The 24,428-nt window shown below is 30.9% G+C and overlaps 1 protein-coding gene across 6 annotated transcripts in view; it reads right to left on the bottom strand.

The window, feature by feature from the left end:
• Window positions 1-24,428, bottom strand: part of NOVA1 (NOVA alternative splicing regulator 1) — a 150,814-nt gene that overhangs the window by 24,155 nt on the left and 102,231 nt on the right. For 4 of the 6 annotated variants that reach the window (XM_086710014.1, XM_025919295.2, XM_086710018.1 and 1 more), the window contains 2 exons: window positions 13,568-13,734; window positions 3,398-3,469 (listed from right to left, as the gene is read on the bottom strand). In XM_086710014.1, coding sequence (XP_086566140.1) covers window positions 3,398-3,469; window positions 13,568-13,734 — 239 coding nt within the window. The remainder of the gene's footprint in view (window positions 1-3,397; window positions 3,470-13,567; window positions 13,735-24,428) is intronic. The other 2 variants (XM_086710015.1, XM_086710016.1) reach the window with 1 other exon arrangement.

Below are 24,428 nucleotides of genomic sequence, written 5' to 3'. Positions count from 1 at the left end.
TTCCTTTTTCTTTTCATGAAATTTAAGAAGAATCCTAGGTGAGCTAACCACCAGGAATCTAAAATTAAGGCTGGAATTTAATTTTTGGCACCAATGACTGATTAACAAAACCATTTTGTTGAATTTTGAAGTGAATAAAAAATTTATTATCAATAACTCAGAACTGATCAAACCTCTATTTTTTTATTTTGTCAAGTTTTTAAAACACACATTGCTTAAAGAATCTACTTCTATTTATTATATCTTTATATTTGCTTCATATTTAAAATTTCACCTGTTGGAAATCTCAAAGTTGCACTTTGCAATATGCAACACACACACAAAAAAGTGTAAGTTATAAAACTATTAGCCCTTATAACTTTTCTTTCTCAATAGGGAAATAATAGCAAGATGATTTATCACTGGAGAATGCATGACTTAGTATTCTCACTAGAGGAGAAAATAACTGTAGTGTAGTTTAAACTATCTTAAAAACCACACAGAGACTGATTACAGAAATATTTTGGAGTTAAAAAAGCAGGAACACTAGTATCTTAGAATCCTTTTTTAAAGATAAAACTCAGTTTTAATAAGCTGTATGCTGTTATTCACCATCTTAAAGAATACTCTTTCATATCACTTGAAAGATATTTCATAAAAAAATAAACATAACCTAACATTTAAGGTGAATATTACATTCTAGATACTGTACTATTTATTAACAATGAATTTCTTTCTTTCTTCAACCCTTTGAGGTGCTATAATTATCTGAATTGCACAAAAGGGGAAACTGAAGCCTAATTTACTCAGCAAGTAAGTGGCAGAACAAGGATTTGATCATACACAATTTGGTGCTAGTCTTGACTTTTAACCACCATTCTGTAAGACTTCTCAATTTTCAGGGGGGAAATTATTATAGACCCACAACACTGTGGTTACAGTCTGCCAGTCTGACCTGTGGAAATAGTCTGATCTGTAGAAACATGAGGGTAGAAAATTAAAATTTAGTAGGTACTGAAACACGTAATCATTATTAAAAGAAAAGATTTTTAAATGTTGAAATTGCAATAAAACTTACTCTTTGGTGTATTTTCTGTGCTTTTTACTTTTGGATTTTCTGAATATTAATAGTCCCTTAGATGTTTTTATCACATTAGTTTGTAACATAGACAAACTATTTATTCTGAAAATAGACTCAATTATAACTCACTTAGCTATTACGGATGAAATTAACACAAATAGTTGACTGGATGTATTTTACATTGGTTTATAAAAATTTACAAGGAAAAAGTTTATAGTTGGTTGCTTTTAACAGCAGAGGGTATCCTATTAGCTGCAACACATAAAAAAATTACTTATAGGTTTAAAAGTTCACTTTAATTATGAAGATTTTAAGATTATCATACTAGAACCCATTTTTCTATCTATATACCCTTAAAGATCTAAGCTAATCTAGTGGAGTTGAAACTATTGGGAAATACCGAGGGAGCACAATGAGTACAAACTACTAACATAAGAATGGACGATGACTAAAATTCCAATATTTAAGAATTCTGTTTTGTTCTTCTTTTATATCTTGCCTTCTGTTATCCAGGAGATACTATGCTTGTTTGTATAAAAACAGAAGAAACCAGAATATAAATAAAATATATTTAACAGAGTATAGTAGACAAAGTACAAAACCACAATGAATTATTATTTCAAATTAGGAAAATAATAGAATTGGTAGAGGTGGATATAGTAATATATCTGGAGGGTAAAAATATTAGTAAACTTCAATATATAAATGAGCCTTTAAAGAAATCAATTAATAAAAATTCACATGTTCATATAAAAAAAAGAAAGTATAAATCTAACATCAAAGACAAAACTATTGAGATAGTTTTTCTTTCCAGATCCAGGATTTTTTACTTTATACACTGAGAAAAACCGTTAGTTTTGTTTGTATTGCTGTTGTTCTCATTTGTCTTTTGTTTGAAAAATAAAGAATGATAAAATACAAGAGAAACACTAGAAAAAAAAAGTCAGTTGTTCCAATAGTTTTCTATATCACATAAAGTTCATGTAAGAAATAAGGCATAGAGAGTGCAAATGTATAAACACCTTTTTAACTTCATGCATCAATATTACAAGCTTTGTTCTCACATTTATTTCATATCATTTCCTTCAAAGGGAAGTGCTGGGTTTCATCACTAGAGATGTGTATTATTTTAACCAATTTATTGGGGCTAAAATGTGAGTATTATAGTTTTTTTTCTAAAGGGAATGCTACTGTATAAAATGAAAATCAAGCTCCTACTATAGAATAAAATAGCACTCTACATTGGTTTTGCTTCCAGTTATTGTTTTAAAATTTTTCCTGAGGTTGCAAAAGTATTAGAATTGGCAAATGAGCAAAATTATTCTGATAGATTAGATTACATGCAAAGGGCACACTTAATATAGTTAGCAAATATAGTTCAAAGTTAATTTATTAGTCAACTATATGAAAAATATATTAAAAAGATAAGCTTTCATTTAATATTTGAATAATCCCATAAGGCCTTGTATTAGTAAAAAAGTAGAAATATTAAAAAAATAACATCTCTCACCTAAATGAAGCTCAACTCAGACAAAATGAAAATGTGTTTAATCATTTTAATGAATATATTTTTCAACATTTGTCAAGTACATTAGGCTCTGGATTACATATAAATATTTTAGATGATTTACTTAAATGTGCCAAAAATAACTACATTTTTGAAAAATGACCTACAAATATTCAGTAGCAAAACAATCATCAAAAACATAAGTTTCATATTTCTAATTGCAAAGTGTGCCACTCCACCAAAGAAAACACTAGTATTAAATTAGAAGAAAATACCATTTCCTGAGTTGTTAAACAGCATTAAAATTATCACAAACACCAATTTTCAGTTACTTTCAGATTGCTAGAAATGTTTTTCATTGAAAGTTGAAAATCGTTTACATAGTAAGGCATGTCTAAAATAAAAAACAAATGAAAATGCATTCACTTTTAAAGATATACCTTTGCTCAATAAGTCATATTTATACATTTATTTTTTACATATATGACATTCTTAATATATATACCAATAATCCTAGGAAGAAACAATAATGAAGATTATAAACAGTGACTCAATAAAAAACCCACAGAGCTCCATTAAGTCATAATTTTAAGGGAAAAATCCAAAATTCTTGTAGTCTACCATGTGAATATATTTTTGTTATCTAAAGTAAAAAATGCATATAAAGGTTCAGGAATAATGGATATTTCTTTCTCAGGTTACTTGGAATCTGATCATGGTGCACATATGTGAATGAACGAATACATCCTTAACCCACCATTATCTTTTTCTCCAGTGTGCAGGCAATCACCCGTGAAAAGTATGGTGTAGATGACAGGATGATACTGTACCTGATTAGCTCTGGAGGTGGTCATGGGATCAGATGGAGAGGACTTGGTGGTAGTTGGGGAAGATGGCAATGTCTGGGAACAAAGCAGTTCAGGAGCAAATCAACCTTTAAAAGCCTTAAACTGATTATTTAAATAAAACAAAATAAAATAAAATGTAATATAACGAGAACAAAATCCTATGAACAAATTTTTCTCCTATTCATTCAAATTTAATGGAATTTAAGATCAATTAAGTAACTAATGCATGTAAATATGCATGCATAAGCATGTAAAAATAAATTCATGACTTGAAATCATGATGGTGACTGATAAAAATTCACATGAGTATTAAAGGTATCCTGACCATATTCATGAATAGTAGTCTCTTTTCTTTCCCTCTTGTTTGCTTGGGGGAAAAGAGATGTCAAACAAAAATTCAAGAAAGTCAATGAGTAAAACCGAAAGAGTTACTTTCCTATCAATGAATACAGTCGGGGATTGGAAGAAGTGGTGAAATGAAGTTTACTTTGGCATAAAAGCATCTACCTACTTAATATGTTGAACATCACCAACAAGTTGATTCCATATGAATTTAGGGATCCATACTTAAAAGCAACTAAATTTGTACTTCTGAGTTCTTAATATCAGATTATCTTCTAAAATATTAATTTTTAATAAATTTAGAGCCCATCTGAAAATGTAAACATCAACCTCATATTAATAAACAAGTAACTAATAGCATTTTAACAAATTGCTATAATATCTTTATCATTTATGTTCAAGACTAAAAACTTAATATAGATGTATTGTAGCATCATCAGCCTGTGGTGAAAATAAGCACAAAAATATTAGGAATCATATTTATTGTTCACTTCATTCCTAAACACTTATACATACTATATATAAAATATATAGTATGAGAACATAAAATACTTGTTGAACAATACATTAATATTTTTTAAAAACTTCAAGTCTAATGGAATAACCTTAAAGTGTAAGATGTCAAGCCTTTTTCTTTTTAAAAAAATGTATTTTCACTTTTTTAGTGAACAGCATTGCTTAAGAAGCATCCTCAATAGATAATATTTCCTAATAGGTGAAATGGGGTAGTTTTATAGTATAGACATAATTCTTTGTGGACATTATGTTTTATATTAATACATATGCATCACAATTACTCAGATATGAGCAAAAGCATAACTTTAAAGGTTCAGCAGTGTCAGAAAAAACAGATAAAATTACTTAACAAAATCATATTTCTTCATTTAAGATTTCGAAAGTTCTAATTTGGGTAGAACAAAGCAGTTGATCATAAAAAGAAAAAATAGGAAATTCACAGGCTTCTGCTTAACTACTATTCTCCAGTAACAAAGTAAAGATTGGTTCTAACATCAAATCATGTTTTAAATAGTCCACTCTTCAAGTGATTCCTGGTTCTTCTAAGTTAAAACCTAAGATACTTTGAGGAAAACCAGACTTAATATTGACTTATACCAAGGTTTTTTTTGTTAAATCATATTTAAAAAGGGGACAGGAACTACATTCAGAAATGAAACCTCATAAAAGAAGAAAATACATCTTCAAAACCTTTGTTTTCTGTTTTCATTCCTTGTAATAAATTCCTGTCATTTCTCCAGAGAGACTTTCATTTTCAGTTATTAAAAATTGCTCTACTATTTTCTTTTCATGCAATACTATCCTGGAACACATATTATTGACATGATGCTACTATATGTTAAACAGTGAAAATTTTATTTTCCCATCTCTGGTTACAAGTGTTATTACAGAGAATTCTTGGGAGTAATTAACATACTTAAAAATCTGTTCTGTACTTATCTCAGATTAATTCTGAGGTTGCTGATGAAATAGATGTGAAATAAATCTAGAGGCCAATTCTGTCAAAACAGGTTAGAATTTAAGTTCATTAACATACAGAAGCACTAAGTATGTATTGGGTTCTTCTATTTCCATCAGGGTAAAATCAACCTGAAGTACCAGAGGTTCACTATGACATCCACCTTACCCTGGCTATGAAGTCTCAATAAGGTACTGAAACACTGTAAAGAACAATGTGGAAAAAGTAGTAATAGCAAGTGGCTCAGAATTTGTAGTCACTTCAATTAATATTATCTTCCATCAACTTATTCAATACCTTTTTTGTTGCTTGGCATATATATGAAATATTAGACATATATTATTAGTAACTGATACAATTCATAGTCATCAACATTATCCTTAATAATTCTGATGCTATTTCTTTCTCATAGAAACAAAAACAGTAACTTTAAACTTTGGGAAAAATATTAATGTGTTTAAATCATTAAAAGTTTGGTTATTAAACATCATCATCTGATAAGAAGTTAAAGTTTAGTATTTTAAATAAACAGGTGAAAATTATATAAGTTTGAGCTTGAAGGGATAAGATTGTCAAAATGTCACAATAAATCATCTCTAAATAGATTTTCTTCACTTAAATTTCTAAAATAATGTTACATAATGAAATAAACACATGATGAGTTTTGTAGCTATTATTCATAAAGATACTTTAAACACAAAAAGTCTCCTCCCTTTACAAATTTAACTTATAACAATAAAAAGATTCCAGGAAGTTTGCACTTTTGGTAGATTTTTTAGCTACAAAAAAATTGTTCTAACAAACAGATAAATGTATTAAAATAATACCTCTCATTTAAAATGTTTATTAATTAGATTAATGAAACAGCTTTAATAGTTTTCTCAACAAAAATAGAACCGAAGAATCCATAAGAAATATTTCAATTTCAACATAAATGTACAATGTTTGTTTCCCTATTGTTTTATAAACAAAGTGTTCACTCCTACTTACTACACAGATTTAAAGTTTCATGGTTTCAGAGTTAAAAATCATTTAGTAAAATTCCTGTCACACATCATGAAGATGTAACTAACTGTATATCCATATAAGCAAAGTATGTTAAAATATTTGTTATAAATAACACTTACAAAGGACACTTCTGTCTCTAATTTTTTTTTTTTACATTTATCAAATAGTGATTGTGAGGGACAGTCATTTTTTAGCACAATTTTATCTTTCAAATGGAAAAATATAACATTTTTATTTACATGAATTGAGTAGCCGTTTAAGAAGTCTGCTTTAAAGATTGGAGGCTGAATTACGTATTGCAGAAAATTTTCAAGTATTTGACAATTTCAAAACAGTGGATCCTTTGAAACAGTTTTCAAATATTCATGAGTTAACAACAGACATTTAGTTAAGTGTAGATATAACTAGGTTTCTGGGAATAAGAACTAAAAAAGTGACTACAAATTGTAAAATGCATTCTTGTTAACAAGTGACAGTTTTGCTGGATCAGAAAATATTACTATAAATGAACTCTGTAATATATGCAGCTTACCTCCAAGCAAATCTACAGTAACAGACTGTCAAGAACCTCTGATAGTTATAGGTAAATTGAGAACAGCAATGAACAAGAAGTCTCAATTGTAATTCAAAACCTATTACTAGCTGAGTAGTATTACTCAAGTAGTCACCTTCCCTGTGTTTCCAGTTCTGTTAAATAAATCTGTACAGTGCTCTATAAAAAATGGATAAAGTATGTGAATATGTAATTGTAATCTCTGGCTTTTCATCATGACAAGTTTCTTTCCTCCCTTCTTCCAATGTCTGAACAATCTGGAAGCCCTCAGCTCTAATATAAATTCATATTGTCAAAGTTACACAGGTCTTTCAGAATTTATTCCTATCCCATAGCTTATTTTCCTCATAATTTGTTATTCCACACCATTATCCTTCTCTTCAATCATTCAATACCATGTATTTTACTTATCTTTCAATTTATGGTCTTTGTTATTTGAAAAAAATCATGATTTTCCAGAATGAACTCCTTATTTACTACAATTGACTATGTCTGAACTTTTTCCTTTCCAAACCACCTTTTTTTTTACATCTTCCTCTTCTTTTCATTATAGACAAAATTGTGACCTCCTACTCAGACCTCCTCCCCTGAATACCCTAAATGTTAACTTTCCCCTATTGCTGAGTCATCTTGTCCCCTCAATAATCTCATCTCCAATTTCTCTGCCTTTTCAAGCTCTTGTTTATTTTCTTTAACATCAGCCTCTTGAGTAGAGAGAGGGGTTACATGAGTCTCCCTTATCTCACTTGTATTTTACTCCTTTGTATACCCAAAATTTCAAATCAGCATTTCTAACCTCCACACCATTTTTTCTCTTTACCTACCCAGCCACTATACTTTTAGGAAATAATATGAGTAGGAAATAATGACTGTTCTCACCATGTGATTAAAACTAAACTTTAAATCTCCAATAATCTCCTATTGAAATCTTTTTTTTTTTAAATTTTTTCTGGGTATTGGATCATTTTGAGCTTCTTTCCTTATACTTTCCCTCCTTATTTTATCGTAGGGAATATTACTGATCTCCCTTTTATCTTGATGATTAATAGAGCACTTACTAGGAACCAGGTATAGTTCTACTCGGTTAATACAATACCCCTATGAAATAGACTACTATTACTAACCCCATGTTATGAGTAAAGAAGTTGAGGTACAGTGAAGCAAAACAACTCACCCAAAGGTACAATCGCTGGTAAATTAAAGAGCCAGGAATTGAACCTGGGCACACCTGCTCCGGCTCCTATGGGCTTAACTACTACGTTACAATGCCTCTGACTTACTTTTTCTCTTGTTTCTTTATCTCATTTTTTGCTCCTTTTTTTCTCTAGTACAATAAAGATGGTAAGTGAAATTATCACCTATGATGCAATTAAGGATCTGTATTTTCAGTTTTACATTCTCACCTGTGTTTCTATTAAAGACTACTTCAAGAGAAAAGCATACAACTTACAACTTATTGAATTTGCCTACAACAAACAAAAATATTATTTCAAACAGTTGCCTACAATTCATTAATTGCTTTTTAGGCTTCACTATTCTGCTAGGCTCAAAACCATATATAATCATTTTTTATTCTTTTCTTACCATTTTGGAACTAGAACAAATCATTCTCAGAGGCTCACAGATTTTACTTTGACATTTCTTTTAACATCATGCATTTGCCTCAGCTTCACTACCAAACCAGAGTAGGTGTTCATCTTCCTAAAATATTGCCTAGTCTCTTAACTTCACCCTGACACAAGACATTCTACTTTAAATGAGGATCTCTTCTTGGATAAACTTATTCAAGATAATGAAATGTCCCCAAAGAGAGAAATCTACTAAATTTCATTTTATCATCATTACTCAAAATTGGAGGCCATATAGCTCAGTGTCAAGATCAATTATCAATTACATTTCCTTGGGTAAGTTATTAAATTTCTTTACTCATCAGCTTCCTTAAGTATAACATGGATTCTGTACTCCTTACCTGCCTGATAGGTTTTTGTGAAGATGGATAAAATATGATAATACATGTAAAGCGCATAACACAATGGCTGGCAGAGAAACAGAGTAAACACCGTATATGTCACTATTACATTGCTGATCCTTCATTCTTGACCACCAAACCTTTATTTATTTATTTTGCCTGACAAAGCTTAACATTCCTTGAATTTTTGAGTGTTACATGAAAGAAGTTTAAAAAATACTTTCTTATAAACCTTCAGACCTAAAGATCTGCATAGTAGATCACTCAGCTAATTGTCATAGTTCTCTTCTACCAAGTTATACATACAGGCACCCCTTTTTAAGGGTCTGTCTGGATTTTCAGAACAGAAGAGAAAAAAATGCAGATGTGCTTCCTTTTGTTCTAACTTTTCAGAGAAATTAAAAAAGTTCCTTTAGGAAATACTATGAAGAAATCTATAGAATGTCCCTCGGCCAGACATCCAAGGCTCTCCATTATCTGGTCCCATCCTAACATTAATTTCCTCTAAACTCCAACACAAATGTTCCATTTCTGTCAAGAGAGTCACCTTACTATTCAACCATTATAGCTTTCTTCTCAAATCCATATTGTTTCACATGCCTAAAATAAGCTTTTTTTTCTTTCTTCTCCTCTAATTAGGAAATTCCTATAGAATCTTCAAGGTCCGGTTCAAATCCTCACCTGTATTATAAGACCAAATGTCATTCCACCCTATATTTCTTCCACATGCCTCTGAACTTTTATATATTTTACAGTACACTTGTTTATGCTGCGGTTTTGGTATATACAGTTTGACATTTTTATAAATCATTTTAATCATTTCTGATCTCTCACAAACTAGTTTTAGAGAGCAAGGGCTACAATTTAATATATCTTGCAACTCAGTAAGAAGGCATTTAATAAATTCATGACTGAATGGATGAATAGTGAATACAATTATGTGCTATTTTTGCCAATTTTTCACGATAGAGGTAAAACTCTAAGTGAGATTCTTGATATCTTCACTTGATTTTTTTTAAATACAAGAAAATTCTCTAAATGCCTATAACCACTTTGTTCTTAATGTAGCTTTTCTTAAAAATACATTTGAGCCAAAATGGAAAAGAATTGCTGAAAATTTGTAACAGACAAAAGGAGTTAACAAATGCTAACTGTATTACTGATTTGTGGTTTCTACCTTGTTTTAGGGTTTCTTATATTGACTTATTATGTATAAGCAACCATACTTGGAGAGGGATTTGAGGGGCTTAAAAAGAAGAAAAGTTGCAATAATCCTATGAGGGGAAAAGGTATAGAGTATAAAGCTCAAAACATAAAAAAGGTGGAAATGGAAAAATGTGTACCAACTACTCTGGACTAAAGACATGCTCCAGGAATGAGTTCAAAGCTTCTAGGCAAACAAGGTCTAAATTATTTGAAGATCGTTGAATGTCTCTGCTATTTGCGTGTCCTGAAAATAAGCAATAGTATGTTCTATGTTGTAATATATGTTTAATTTTGGTTTACTGGCTCTTTCTGCATTTCTGTTTCTTTGTATACTGACTTGTAAAATTAGCACAGTGGTTATTAGGTGCTTCATAAAAGTATCCTAATTAAGGTGATAGAACAGAAGTTACAATATTTTAATTATTCAATGCACGTTAATCATTATTACTATTACCATTTGAATATATAAAGTATTGGAGTCCCTCTCTATTGGCAAATAAATATTTTTAAAATAAAACAACAACAACAAACATTTGAGAGGGAACAACACCTTAATATCTGAAGTTGGATGTAAGGCTGTTATCCTAGATTTCATCATTCCACTATATCAAAGGCCTGCAAGACCAGTTTGCATTATTTTCTTACAAAACTATATTTGTCTGAGCATTCATTCAGTCAGTAAATGTAGGTTTCATTTGGGCAGAATATTCTGGTTCATGCAATTTATTCAGTTACCAACTATATCTAGATTACATAATTCAGAACACAATATTCTGTTAAAAGTCCATATATATGGTTTGAAATTGTAACTTTTAAAATGTTTGTTTAGAACTAACTGTGATTTCCTATTTTTAAATCCAAGTTACATATAAATTATACTCTTTTAGGAAGCAAACCTTAAGTTATCAATCATAAAAAAACAACAGTCATGTAGTAATAAACATTCAGAAAGCTATAATTTTATATTCAACATGAACTCATTTCTGTGCAGAAGTTGTATTTTCTAGCTCTCTCATTTTTTAAAACTCTTAATTTTATTCTTTGCCCAATTTAACTAAAAGAAAATTCTAAAAGACGTTTTAAAGAAATTTAAAAAAAAATTAACTTCAGGACCGAATAAAGCCCAAAGAAGAGATAAATGTCAAAGGAAAGACCACCATTTTAAAAGAAATCTTACTGTGATTCTATGTATTATGTATGCATATATAAAACTATCATATAATAATATCATATGAAATATGATATATGAAATGTTTTTATATATTCTAGAGCAATTTATTTTGGACATATTATTTGATAATAGATAACCAGCATAATTTCTTCAGAAACAAAACTGTGGTCATTTAAATTTATATACTTGACTTACTATTTAGCGAATAACCCAACAAAAAAATCTTACATTGCTAAAATAGGAAAACTTAAAACATAAAAAACTCTGTTGATCTATACTATCTTGGAAATATGTTTGATCGTTTCTCCAGATTTTTCAAGTAAATTTTTTAATTTTTACACTTACAAAGAAAGTATTTAAGGGTTAAATATATTGCCCTAATAGATTTAGTGTACTTGTTTGGTTATTTTTTTAAATGATACTCTATTTCATGTACATCACTTATTACATAAAAATATTAAAATCAACAATAATTTTAATTCCATTAATATCTACCAGGCTTACAAATGAATGCAAATACACAAAAATCAATCAATCACTATTGTTTTTAACACTTATCATGATTTTAAATAACATTATCTGACCAAGGCAAGTAAATAAAAAAAGCAAACATTTTCAAATTCTGGTTTTCATCAAACTATACTGGTACTGGATATACGGGAGCCTTTAAATTTCATATTGCATAGAGAAAATTGGAATTTTAATGATTCATATTCCATTATTTGATACTAGCTATTATTATAAAAATAATAAATATTCATTCATATCATTGTCCTAACTATACCGCCAGTAATATCATACTACTCAAACTACATTGTGTATTTTATTTTTTAAAAAATCAAGATGCTCACTCTTATCTATAAATGTTTGCACTTTTCTCACAGAAAGTATAAAAGAGAGTAGATATAGGCTGGAGTAAGGCAGAAAGTCAATAAACCCTACTACACTTTAGTGGCAATTCTGTAAATTCTTAGCCCCAGGTGATTTTAACCCAGAAGTCTTTAACTAAACTCATAGTTTTAGAATCTGGATACAGAGTCCTTGTATCTCTTTCAAGGTATCAGTTTTAAAAATATTCCTTGTATTCCCCTGGCATAGATAAGCTAAATTTCTAAACTATATATGGCTGGGAAGAAGAAAAAAACATCAACTGATGCGTAGAACTCTAAAATATTTACATTCTGCCATGCATACATTAAAAGATACTTCCTTAAAAAGGGTAGAGAAATCAAAGTGACAGAGTATAAAATGAAATTTTATATGGAATAGCAGCTATCTGATGTAAACATGGCAAAAATTTGAACAGTAATCAACAGAAAGTTTAATGTTAGCCTATAATTTGAAAATATATTACCTAATTATTAATTCCTATGTTTGTGTATGATTAGTCAGCCTTACTTTTATCTATACATTGTTAAAATTATAGTATGTCAATAACACTGTTTGGCATAATTTTTTTTCAATCCAGAAACATGAAATTAATAAGATTTTGAGCTACATTTCAAATTTATTACAATTAACATAAAATGCTGTAAATTAAGTATTCTGTAAATTAATGAAGTTAATACATTTCTTTTGAAGGCAGAGTCTACTGATTGTATGATCACAAATTAAGCAGCTAATTGTAAAGGGGCAAATTCAGAAACAATAATTATAATCATAAGGTAACAAATAAATTTGAGAATTTAAGAGTTTATGGGGAAGGATTCACCTATTTTAATATTAAAGAATGCCATTTTTCCCCTACAGCATGTCAGCCATTATTCAACCTTAACAACTCACATTGTCTTTTATCAAATAAAATTTTTGTTACAGAAAAATCTCACACATTAAAAGTAAACATTGGCCTTTTATGACATATATAAAGACTACATGTTATACAGAACATAATAGCTGATTTGTAACAAAAGACTATTTGCTAAGTACAAAAATTTACTTATACATATTGTTTTATAAAAACTGTTATATATAACAAGTTAACAAAATAGGAGTTTATAAGTATACTGAAAACTACAAATATTACTAAAAATATGGTATTTGAAATCTTGAGGATATACTCTCACTTCAATTTTTATACTTTATTTAAAAAGTGATATAATTTTAAATAGATTTAATCCCTATAAATTATACTAAACAAATTTATGTCTATAAATTTTTAAAAGGTAATCACAAAAGTAATGAGCCATATAATTGCTCCTCAGTATAACACTAAAAAGTGACTTATTCAATCAATCAATAAATCAACTAGTCAATCTATGGAAGAGGCTCTGACTGACAGTCTTTAAGTAAACAAAATGACAACTTTGTTATGTATTAAGTATGCTTAGGAAAAAAACAAAACTTCATCTGCTAAGACTTTAAGCTTCTTTTATAAGGAATTCATACTATGCTGTGGATATTTCTCTTTGATTTCCCAACTAAACACTCACTTGTTTGATGCGATCTGGATTAACGGTGGTCTGGGGTTGTAGAATGCTGACTGGTTCTGTCTTGGCCACATTTTGGGGCATTTCACGAATTTTTTCTGCAATGAATCCATGAACTGCATTCAGTGCTTCAACTGTTCCCTGGATCAAACATACTCGTTCAGTAGTACCTGTGGATGAAAGATTAATTTTCAGAAAACTTTCTTTCTTATTTCGTATTTTTTTTAAAAAAGCCATGAAAAAGGATGATATAATGTAAAACGTAAAACTCTCAATTAAAAAGAAATGTTCAACTGAACCAAACAGAGTGAATACATACATATATACTCCTTTTTATCATTTTTACACTCATTCTTTCCTAATAGTCTCAAAAACGGCCTTTGGATTCCAGTAGAGCCAGAGATCCTAAGAAATTATGAGCCTATCATTCCTTCATTGACATAAAAAAAATACTTGCAGAGCGTTTATAAAAAGACTTCGTGTAAATGCTAGTAACACACAGATGAAGATCTATGGACCCAGCTTCCAAAGAAGATATCTTAAGGATAAAAAGCTAGCATCAGGTCAACAATTATACGATGGTATGATGTGAAAAATAATGGATGTATCTACATGGATGGCACAAACAGATGGTCTACAATGCAAACAGCATTTAAACTGGTGGGGAGAGGAGGTCTTGGAAGGTTTACATGGCAGGTATATTTCTTCATTTCTACCATTCTTTATTCACTTACCCTGCTCTGCCTTTAATTATAACATCAACATTACCTGATATTTTATATTTGTTAATTTTTAACTTTTTCACTAGAATGCAAGCCCTCAGAGGACAATGGATTAGCTTGTTTTGTTTTGTGCTGTAGTTTCCCCACAGCCTTTAACACTCCCTGTATATAACAGGTGCACAATAAATATATATTAGATGAATGAATCAGCACTGTCATTATTATGTAATTTTAATAAGACAGAATATCAGAATTAAGACCAAAATTTTAAAATAGTTCATGAAATTTGAAATTGATAAATAATTGATACAGATATAATTAATAGTGTTCTTTCCACTGCTAGTGAATAAATTTGGTTGGGTCCAATATAGATCTTACAACTCTATACTTTACAGATAAACCTTAAGGCAAAAAAATTCATTTTCAGACTATAAAAGTGAGCCTCATTATAGCAGCTTGGTATTAAATTGTAATCTTCTCAGCATCCCAACACAACACATAAAGTTACTTCTCAGAAACATTTATTAAACAGTTAACAAAATATATCAAAAGAATGATTATTTTTAAATTTCTAAAATATTGGGTTTTGAATAAACATGAAAACTTCCAAGTACCTGACACACTTCTTTTTGGTGTTACAGTTTAAAAATTCTAAGCCACTCTATAAAACATTTTTAAAATACATTTGGAAGGACAAAGTTGTGAAGCTACAAACATTAAAAAAAAAATCACAGGGAGATTATGTTGCTTTAAGGATTAACTGCCTCATAAACCATTTTTCTATGTTTCTAGTAGTTTTGAATTTTTAAAAGAATAGTAAAAGCTTATCATTCTTACTTCTAGTAAAAAGACTCAGATCACAAGAGTTTAAAGAATAATATTACAAGAATACACCTAAATTACAACTTCTTATTTTAAACAATGAAGATTCAAGTCTATGAAAAACTAAGTTTCTTAAGTTGTACAAAATATTTCAGTAGAGAGCAAGTGTGCCTCTCATTTGTAAGGATGAAGAAAATCTGAAAAACATAATGTGAGTTTGAAGGCTTAATATTTTTTTCTCCTGATCAGCTTTTCTCATCCTGTCAACCTAGATGTATCTCTGTGGTGGTTCTTGGGTAAAATGATCTAGTTTACAGGGATACTCTAGGGAAGTCTTGACAAGGTTGTATTAACTGTCTAATAAATAACTAGAAAGGATAATAATAACTGATCAATGTAGTTCATGCAAAGTGTTCTCATCTAAGTCAGGAGGCAAAACAAAATAGATCAGATTATATTCCTGCTTTTGGAGACAAATACAGAGTGCTCCTTTGGGGATGCCAGATAGGAAAGGAAATCAGCTCAACCTCAATAGGAATTCTAAAAAACAACATGGCACTAAATAACTGAAGACATTATATAATCCATGTTGCCTTTAAAATTCTAATTTAATACACTACATATCATGTCAGACAATACAGTAACCCCAACAGAGTAACAACACTCTTTAGAGTGTACAGACTATCAGGTAGTAAATGGAAATCACTGAGTCATAAAGAAATATGATTGTCTAAAACTGAATTTCATATAGCATATAGGAGACAATTTGGAAATAGTTCATTGGTTCAAATTTGCAGTACATAATCTTTGAGAATTAAATTATATCACTACCATTAGTACTACAAAAGAAAAAAAAAGAAAAAAAAAAAGAAGGAAAAAAAGGAGATTGTATATCCACCAATGGGAATTGCTGCAATCCTCAGAAGACATGCTGTCAAATTCTTCTCCTGAACCCTAATGGCCTTTTTACTCAGATAACACAAAACTATAATTTTTAGGAAAAAGTCACAAAGAGAGAAAACTGTCAGGTATATGACCAAACTGTGTAACAAAAATGCACCTATAAATCATTAAAGTTGCTGTTTTTGTCACTTTAAAGGCTTTCAGGCTCCATTAGTGTCTAAACTAAACTGCTAGTTATTTATCATTTTATTTGTTTAGCAGTAGCATTTACTACTCTTTGCAATAGACTAGCAACAGAAGCTGAAAAACAATCACATAAAAGTATATGCCCACATTTCTTATGATGTACAGATACAGAAGTATAAGACACACTAATTTAAAAATGCACTTTCAAGGGACAAGTTAGAAAAATTAACAAGTAGGGCCAATGTCAAATACAGGCAGTGAAATTTAAAGTGGTTTCAGTTTTGATTTCACATACAATATCATATATTGAAATGCATGCTTCTAAAATTAGGTACAATTTTCAAACATATTCTATAGCAAAATTTTGATAGAGTTTTAATAAAATATATTCATTCTGTGCTGTAACCTTGAATAAGTAAGTCACTTAAACTGTTCCTGCTCCTACCTACAGCATTCTACCACTTATGCAGTGGGCCCTATTCCTTCTTACCTACCAAGTTTATGATTTCTTCAGGTATTAGAGTTCTTTCTTACATCATAATTTTTCCTTTGCTATTAAATCATTTCTATCAGCAGAAAAACATGTTATAATTTCTTCAATTTTTAAAGACTCCTCCTTTATGACAGAACTAAAAATTATTTGACAAAGTAAATAAATTTAGGCAAAGATCATCAAATCATATGATGTAAGGTTAATGGGTAATTTTCAGTGGAAATGTTAAGGCAGTCACCAACTGACCTCCCTGATCGCCATTAGCATGACTAAGAATGAGAAAGTGGGGGTGCCAGTGTGGCTCAATTGACTAAGCACCCAAATCTTGATTTCTGTTCAGGTCATGATCCCAGGGTCATGGGATCAAGCCCTGTATCAGGTTCTGCACTGAGCATGGAGCCTGTTTAAGATTCTGTCTTCCTTCCTCTCTCTCTCTCTGTCCCTCTACCACTCTCCCCAGCTCACTCATGCTCTCTGTCTCTCAAAAAAACAAAAATAAAACCAAAAAGAATGTGAAAGTGAACCATGCACCTCTTGATGTGAAGCAATACCACTGACACACAGGGCACTAATGATGAAGTACGTTTCCCAAAGTAGATGAACCTAAATCCAATCAAACACACTACATTAGAGTTTACAAATAATATTGAAAGCAGAAAAAAAATGACACCATGAGGAATCAAAGATACAAATCAAGAATGTAGGACACTCAACAGGTCAATTGTTCTTGCCCCATCAATAAAAGAGGGACTTCCCTCTAGACTAAAAGTGCCTTATGAGATATAATGATCAAATGTAAATTAGAATTTGACTAATCTAGATTCAAACAACTTTTATTTTAAACAATTGTGACAATATAAGATCTAGGTATTAGATAGTATCAAGGAATTACTATTAATTTTAACAGGTATGATTATGACATCAGGTTGTGTAAAAAAAAAAAAAACTGCCATTTTTCCTTTCTTTTTTTCTTTTTTTTAGATGCATACCGAAGCATATACAGATAAAATGATTGGGATTCACTTTTAAATATTAAACAGTAACAAATAAATGAGTAAATAAAATAAGTCTACAAAAATTCTGATACTGCTGATATATGTGAAGAGTGTAAAGGGGCTCATTGTACTATTCTTTTCTGTATGTTTGGAATTTTCAAAATAAAAGAAAAACATTTCAAAGGCTTCCTTGACGTCATTCATACTCCTCTCTCCAGTTATAGCTCAATTTTCTTATCCCTCAAAATTCCTTGAATGATCCCATTTCTACTTCTTCACCGCTTTCTTTTTACTTGAATCTATTCCAGTATGGCTTTTGTCCCTCACTCCATTCAAACCATTCATCACAGCTGTACCTGGGTAAATCCAATCTTCATGTCTTTATGTTGTTTGACCCATCAGCAGAATTTGACGCAGTTAACCAATCCATTCTGAAAACATTTCACTTAGCTTTCAGATTATCACATACTCCTGGGTCTTTATTTTATTCAGTTCATTCATTCATTTGACAAAAGTCTATTAACTCCCTACTAAATGTGAGGTACTATCCTAGAAGCTGAGTGACAGACGAATACTCCTGCTTTCAAGGAGTTCATATTCCAGTTCATGTAGACACTATACATAAAACAAATAAAATATATATACAGAATACAAAATGAACTTGTGCTACGAAGAAAATTTGGAAACAATAATAACATGAGCAAAGATAAAAATTAAAGTATGAAAGGGACCTTGTCTGTCATGGTCACTACTATATCCTCAAGTGTCTAGAATAGTGCACAGTATACTGTAGGTGCTTAAGAAGTCTTTTTTGAATAAATGAAAACCTTAGTCTACATCTTCTCATCTGTATATTGAAAACATATGTGATTGATTTTAAGAACTTTTTATTAATAAAATGTCTACATTAAAGCAGTTACCCTCTTTGGGTTTAGAAGATCAGTAAATGTGTATAAAACTAGATAATTTGAGAAAATTATTTAAAAGTATAGTAAATTATAAATTATCATGTCCATTAGAATAGGTCTAGTCTAGAATAATGGGCACATACTAATGATTTGATCCACATTATTTCCAATTGCCAACTATAATGAAAATTAGTGAACATTTTGTTTGGATGTAAGAAAATACTCCTACTAAGGATATAACTAGTGTCTTATAATGAAAATGCAAGTATATACTTCTTTAGAAAATATCAGTATCAATCTAAAATAAGAAATTGGTTGAATGAATGTCAGTGAAACATCTCAAAATGAAAAATTAATATAAAAAATCTAGTAGATTACTAATAATTCTAGGACAATTTACTGACAATGATTTTGGCCTTGAAAAGGACTAAGAAAATGCAGGTGCCAATTAGCCTTGCAATAGGCAAAAATTGAGATTTAAAACAAAATATAACATATAGATAATTTTTACAGTAAGACAACAGCTACTTATATCATTGAGAAATTACTTATTTTAGACAGAATATATTCTGAATAAAGGTTTATTTCCTTCGGGGTGGCTGGGTGGCTCAGTTGGTTAAGTGTCTGACTTAGGCACAGGTCATGATCCTACAGTTTGTGGGTTCTAGCCCCGCGTCAGGCTCTGTGCTGACAGCTCAGAGCCTGGAGCCTACTTCAGATTCTGTGTCTCCCTCTCTCTCTGCTCCTCCCCTGCTCACACTCTCTCTCTCTCTAAAATAAATAAACCTTAAAAAAAATTTATTTCTTTCATTATAAAATTTAATTTCTATTATTTTAAGAAATATCTCCCAATTTATTGTGTATTTCAAATATATTTAATGTTTCCATAATAACTTGGGAGTCAACTATATAATTCTGGGCAATAGTAAAGTGGTAATCTCAAGATTTCTTTGGGTATGTAAGTCAATTTATCCTAAAAAACAAAACAAATAAAAAAAAAAGCATAAACGGACTTAAATACAAAAAACAAACTGATAGTTGCCAGACGAGAGAGAGGTAAAAGGATCGGAAAAATAGGTGAAGGGGATTAAAAGGTACAAACTTCCAGTTATTTATTTTTAAATAAGTCATAGAGATGAAATGTACAGACTAGGGAATGTAGCCGATGATATTGTATTAACACTGTATGGTGACACACAGTGACTACATTTGTTGTGATGAGCATTAGGTATTGTATAGAATTGCTGAATCGCTATGTTGTACACCTGAAACTAATATAGCATTTTATGTCAACTGTATTTCAGTAATGAAAAACTAAAACAGAGAGTATAATTTTTTAAATGAATAAAGCAATTTTCAAGGATTATTTCATTAGTCTCAGTCTATACATGGTAATTTAATTAGCTGCAAGTTTTTGTGGTTTGAAAAAAAAGCAGGAGCATTAGCTCATTAGGTTTCCTTAGATTAGATATTAAAAATAACCTATAGAATATTTATCACTAGTAACAACATGTATTATAAATTTTAGGTTAGACAATAAAATGTAAATTATTTAAAGAATTAAAAAACAGTAATAGTAATCATAAATTTAACAGATTAAAACTATTGAAAGATACCTGAAAACACATGCCTTTAATACATTACCTTGCAACAGATAATGTTACCATTTCTTTAATATGTATCTTCTACAATAATCTCTATATAAGAAACATCTATTCCTACTATGCCTTCATAAATAGTTGATTTATATGCATTCCATATTTATTGCTGTAATTACATCAGCAAAAGCCCCACTTAAGGGTATTTAAGGGTTTCGTAGGTATAGAAATAGAGTATTACCTTCTTTCAGGGAAAAACATACACTTCATCAATTTCAAGAAATAAAGCCATTCAAAGGTTTCCTCTGAAATTCACAGCCATACATCTTTTCCTTTTGGCTTACTTTCTTTTCCATGTTCCTATACTCATTGGGAAGAGCTAATTTAACAATCAATTTTACAATATGTATCTCAGAATAGTACTGGAAGATAAGTGCTTTAAACATTGATTATAGGGGCGCCTGGGTGGCACAGTCGGTTAGGCGTCCGACTTCAGCCAGGTCATGATCTCGCGGTCTGTGAGTTCGGGCCCCGCGTCAGGCTCTGGGCTGATGGCTCGGAGCCTGGAGCCTGTTTCCGATTCTGTGTCTCCCTCTCTCTGCCCCTCCCCCGTTCATGCTCTGTCTCTCTCTGTCCCAAAAAATAAATAAACGTTGAAAAAAAAAATTAAAAAAAAAACATTATATGTAAATTTATAAACCATCTTATGATTTATATAAAAATATATATGTCATAATACATGTATTTAATATATTAGTGTATTGTATATTATATATTATATACTACCTCATTTAATGCTCACAATAACCAGGGCAGATAATCTTATCTTGAAGCAGCTAGCCCAAGGACACACAACTAACAAATGCAGAGATGTAAGGTTTTGCCAAATACCGTATTAAAACATATACTTTATATGTTATGCCTTATATCCATTATAACATATACTTTCTGAAAATGTAATGAAAGGCCAGGTCCCAAATTACATCCATTTAATAAAGTCATATGTTTCAGCTTGGAAAAGTAATTTTCACACAAATCTGACAATTTTTTACGTACACTGAGTCACACCATTAATATCACTTCACAGATTTATTCTAAAACTGGCATAAAATGAAAGAAATGATTGACCCTTCTTGCAGAGAACTTACCACCACAGGAGATAGTTAATAATTGTGTGGACTATTTAGCAGATTTTTGAAAACAAGTTTTCAGATCAACAAAAGCACTTAGGAAAATTGCCATAAAAAGTTTGTCCAATTTGTAATTGCAGCTTTTATACCATTGTACAGTTATGCACATTTGATAATGCTTCCTCCTACCCTACAATTTCTAAGGAAAAAAATATACTATTTCAAGAAGAGGCATTTTTAAAAAAGGAAATCATAGGAATTGACATCTTATGATACGAAGTAATAATTGCTTTTCTTCTCCAGGTAATTAACTCTCCACATAATCATGTCTCTACTTCTAAACCGTAAAAATCTGAAAAGGGCCATTATAACATGCGTTAGTCCCAAACCAATGTAGCAAAGGCTTGATAATCTGTTTACAGAGCATGCTTCACCATTGATATATACTCAGTCAAGCCAAAGAATTAGTCTACTTTTCAGAAAAATCTAAAAGTACAGAGTCTTCAAAGAACTTAAGATGAGAGAATAAATGAATGGGAATCAGAGTGGATGTCCAGCTTCTTATTTACTCATTCTTTTCCCAAGCATGCAAATGGCATGGTCATTTACTTTTCAATAACTATTCTCACAAGGCAGCAACAAGATCATAGGAGACATTAACTTCTGAAGAACCCTGAGGTTTGAAAGCAGACATATCTGAAAATTCTAAGTAACAACTGCAGTTGTTCTCATATATGTTGTAACTCCTTTCCAGTTTTTAAATTCTGAGGTCATGCAAAAATTTCTACCAACAGTTATAATTATGACTGACTAGTTATTCATCCATCCTTAGCATACATAGGTTTATGATTTTAAATTCAGACACGGCAATTCTAGTTTGGTCAGTATTATCACCTTTTAACTTCCATCATGCATTACAGGAAAATAAAACTGCCATGACTAAATTTTATTAGAAGTTTTAATTATGTTTTTATATGTATATATAAAATAGACTTCCTGATTTTCTTTTCACTACCAAACCCTGTCACCATTTTTGACATTGATTTGTACTCTTAAATTTCTGCCAGAAGAAAAACTGCACTTAGAATTAATTTTCCTAGCTACTCCTTATATACTAACAGGGATTAATTTGCAGAATTCTGTGGACCATGCTTGGAAGCTGGAAAACAGCTTGCAACAAACACGTGCTATCAAATTAAGCTCACAAACTCAGAAGCATGACCAGTGGTTAGCATGCATAGCTAATCAAAGTCATCTGAAGGTAAGGAGAGAAACAAACCACTGGACATGGAGCACTGTAAAAAAAATCTGAGGACTGATGTAAGCTGAGAGTAAAAAGATGAACATCCCTAGTGATAGTCCTGTTCCTAACATAGAAATTATCACTTTGAGATCCAATATAGATTAATGTTTTACCCAAGTCTACGCAGTGACTTTATTCCACATTTGCTTTAAAAATAGTTATTTTGAAAATGACTCCATTTTTATTAGGAGCCAGCCTATAAATCAAATACAAAGACAAGACCCACATTTGCATAGGTTCTAAGAGTGAATTATTCAAGTTAGTGAATGATAACAAATGTCCTACTGTTGATCACATACACTATATCAAATGAATATACAGGAAGCATGAAGAATTGTGACCCATTAACTTGCTGGGGGAAGGAATATAGGAAGGTAAATCTGTAAAGTTTGGAAAAATGTTAAAAATTTCAAGGGTACATGTAATCCTTTAATAAAGAGAATTATTTTAATAAAAAGTTATTAATTTAGGGCACAGTTTTAAATTGTGCTGAGATGATATAAAATGGCAAAATATTTTATAATTGTGGTAAATTACATAAACATAAAATTGCCATTAAGCCACTTTTGATATTTATTTTTGAGAGAGAGACACACACACAGAGTGCGAGCAGGGAGCAGGCTAGGGGCAGAGAGAGAGAAAGACACAAAATCTGAGGCTGCTCTAGGCTCTGAGCTGTCAGCCCAGAGCCCAACATGGGGCTTGAACTCAAGAAACACGAGATCATGACCTGAGCTGAAGCTGGAACCACCCAGGTACCTCCCCATTTAAACCACTTTTAATTGCACAATTCATTGGCATTAATTATAGTCAGAAGCTTGTACAAATATCACCACTATTTCCAAATTTTCTTATCATCTCAAAGAGAAAGTGTGTAACTCTTAAGAAATAAATCCCCAATTCTTCTTACCCACATCCCTTTAGTAACCTCTAATCTACTTTATGTTTTTATTAATTTGCCAATTCTGAATATTTCATGTAAGTAGAATCATACAGTATTTGCCCTTTTATAGCTGGCTTATTTCACTTGGCATAGTACTTTTATCAGTTATGTTGTAGTATGTATCAGAACTTCAAAACCTGGGGCGCCTGGGTGGCGCAGTCAGTTAAGCGTCCGACTTCAGCCAGGTCACGATCTCACGGTCCGTGAGTTCGAGCCCCGTGTCAGGCTCTGGACTGATGGCTCGGAGCCTGGAGCCTGTTTCCGATTCTGTGTCTCCCTCTCTCTCTGCCCGTCCCCCGTTCATGCTCTGTCTCTCTCTGTCCCAAAAATAAATAAACGTTGAAAAAAAAAAAAAGAACTTCATCCCTTTCTATGGCTAAATAATTTTCCATTGTGTCTATATATTACATTTGTTCATTCATTCTTCTATCAATGGACACTGAGTTGTTTCCACCTTTTGGCTATTGTGAATAATGCTGCAATTAACATTAATGTACAAGTATCTACACAGGTATCTGTTTTCACCTCTTCTGGATATATATCTAGGAGTGGAATTGCTGGGCAATATGGAAATTCTATTCTAGCTTTTTAAGGAGGAGCTAACCTGTTTTCAACAGGGCTGAACCATTTTACATTCCCAGCATCAATGTATGAGGACTCCGGTTTCCCCATTTCCTCACTAACAACTATTTTATTTTTTAAAAATAAATAGCTATCACTGTAATATTGATTTGCATTCCCCTAATCACTAATGATGTTGATTATATTTTCATTGCTTATTGACCATTTGTATATTCTCTGTGGAGAAAGGCCTACTCACCCCCTTTTCCCATAATTTTGTTTTTGTCTTTTTGTTGTAGA

The sequence above is a fragment of the Puma concolor genome, chromosome B3 (assembly GCF_028749965.1).
Source record: "Puma concolor isolate L17-30 chromosome B3, mPumCon1.1.hap2, whole genome shotgun sequence".
NCBI lineage: Eukaryota > Metazoa > Chordata > Mammalia > Carnivora > Felidae > Puma > Puma concolor.
Note: the sequence above shows the minus strand (reverse complement) of the source record. Positions and strands in the feature narration are given on the sequence as shown.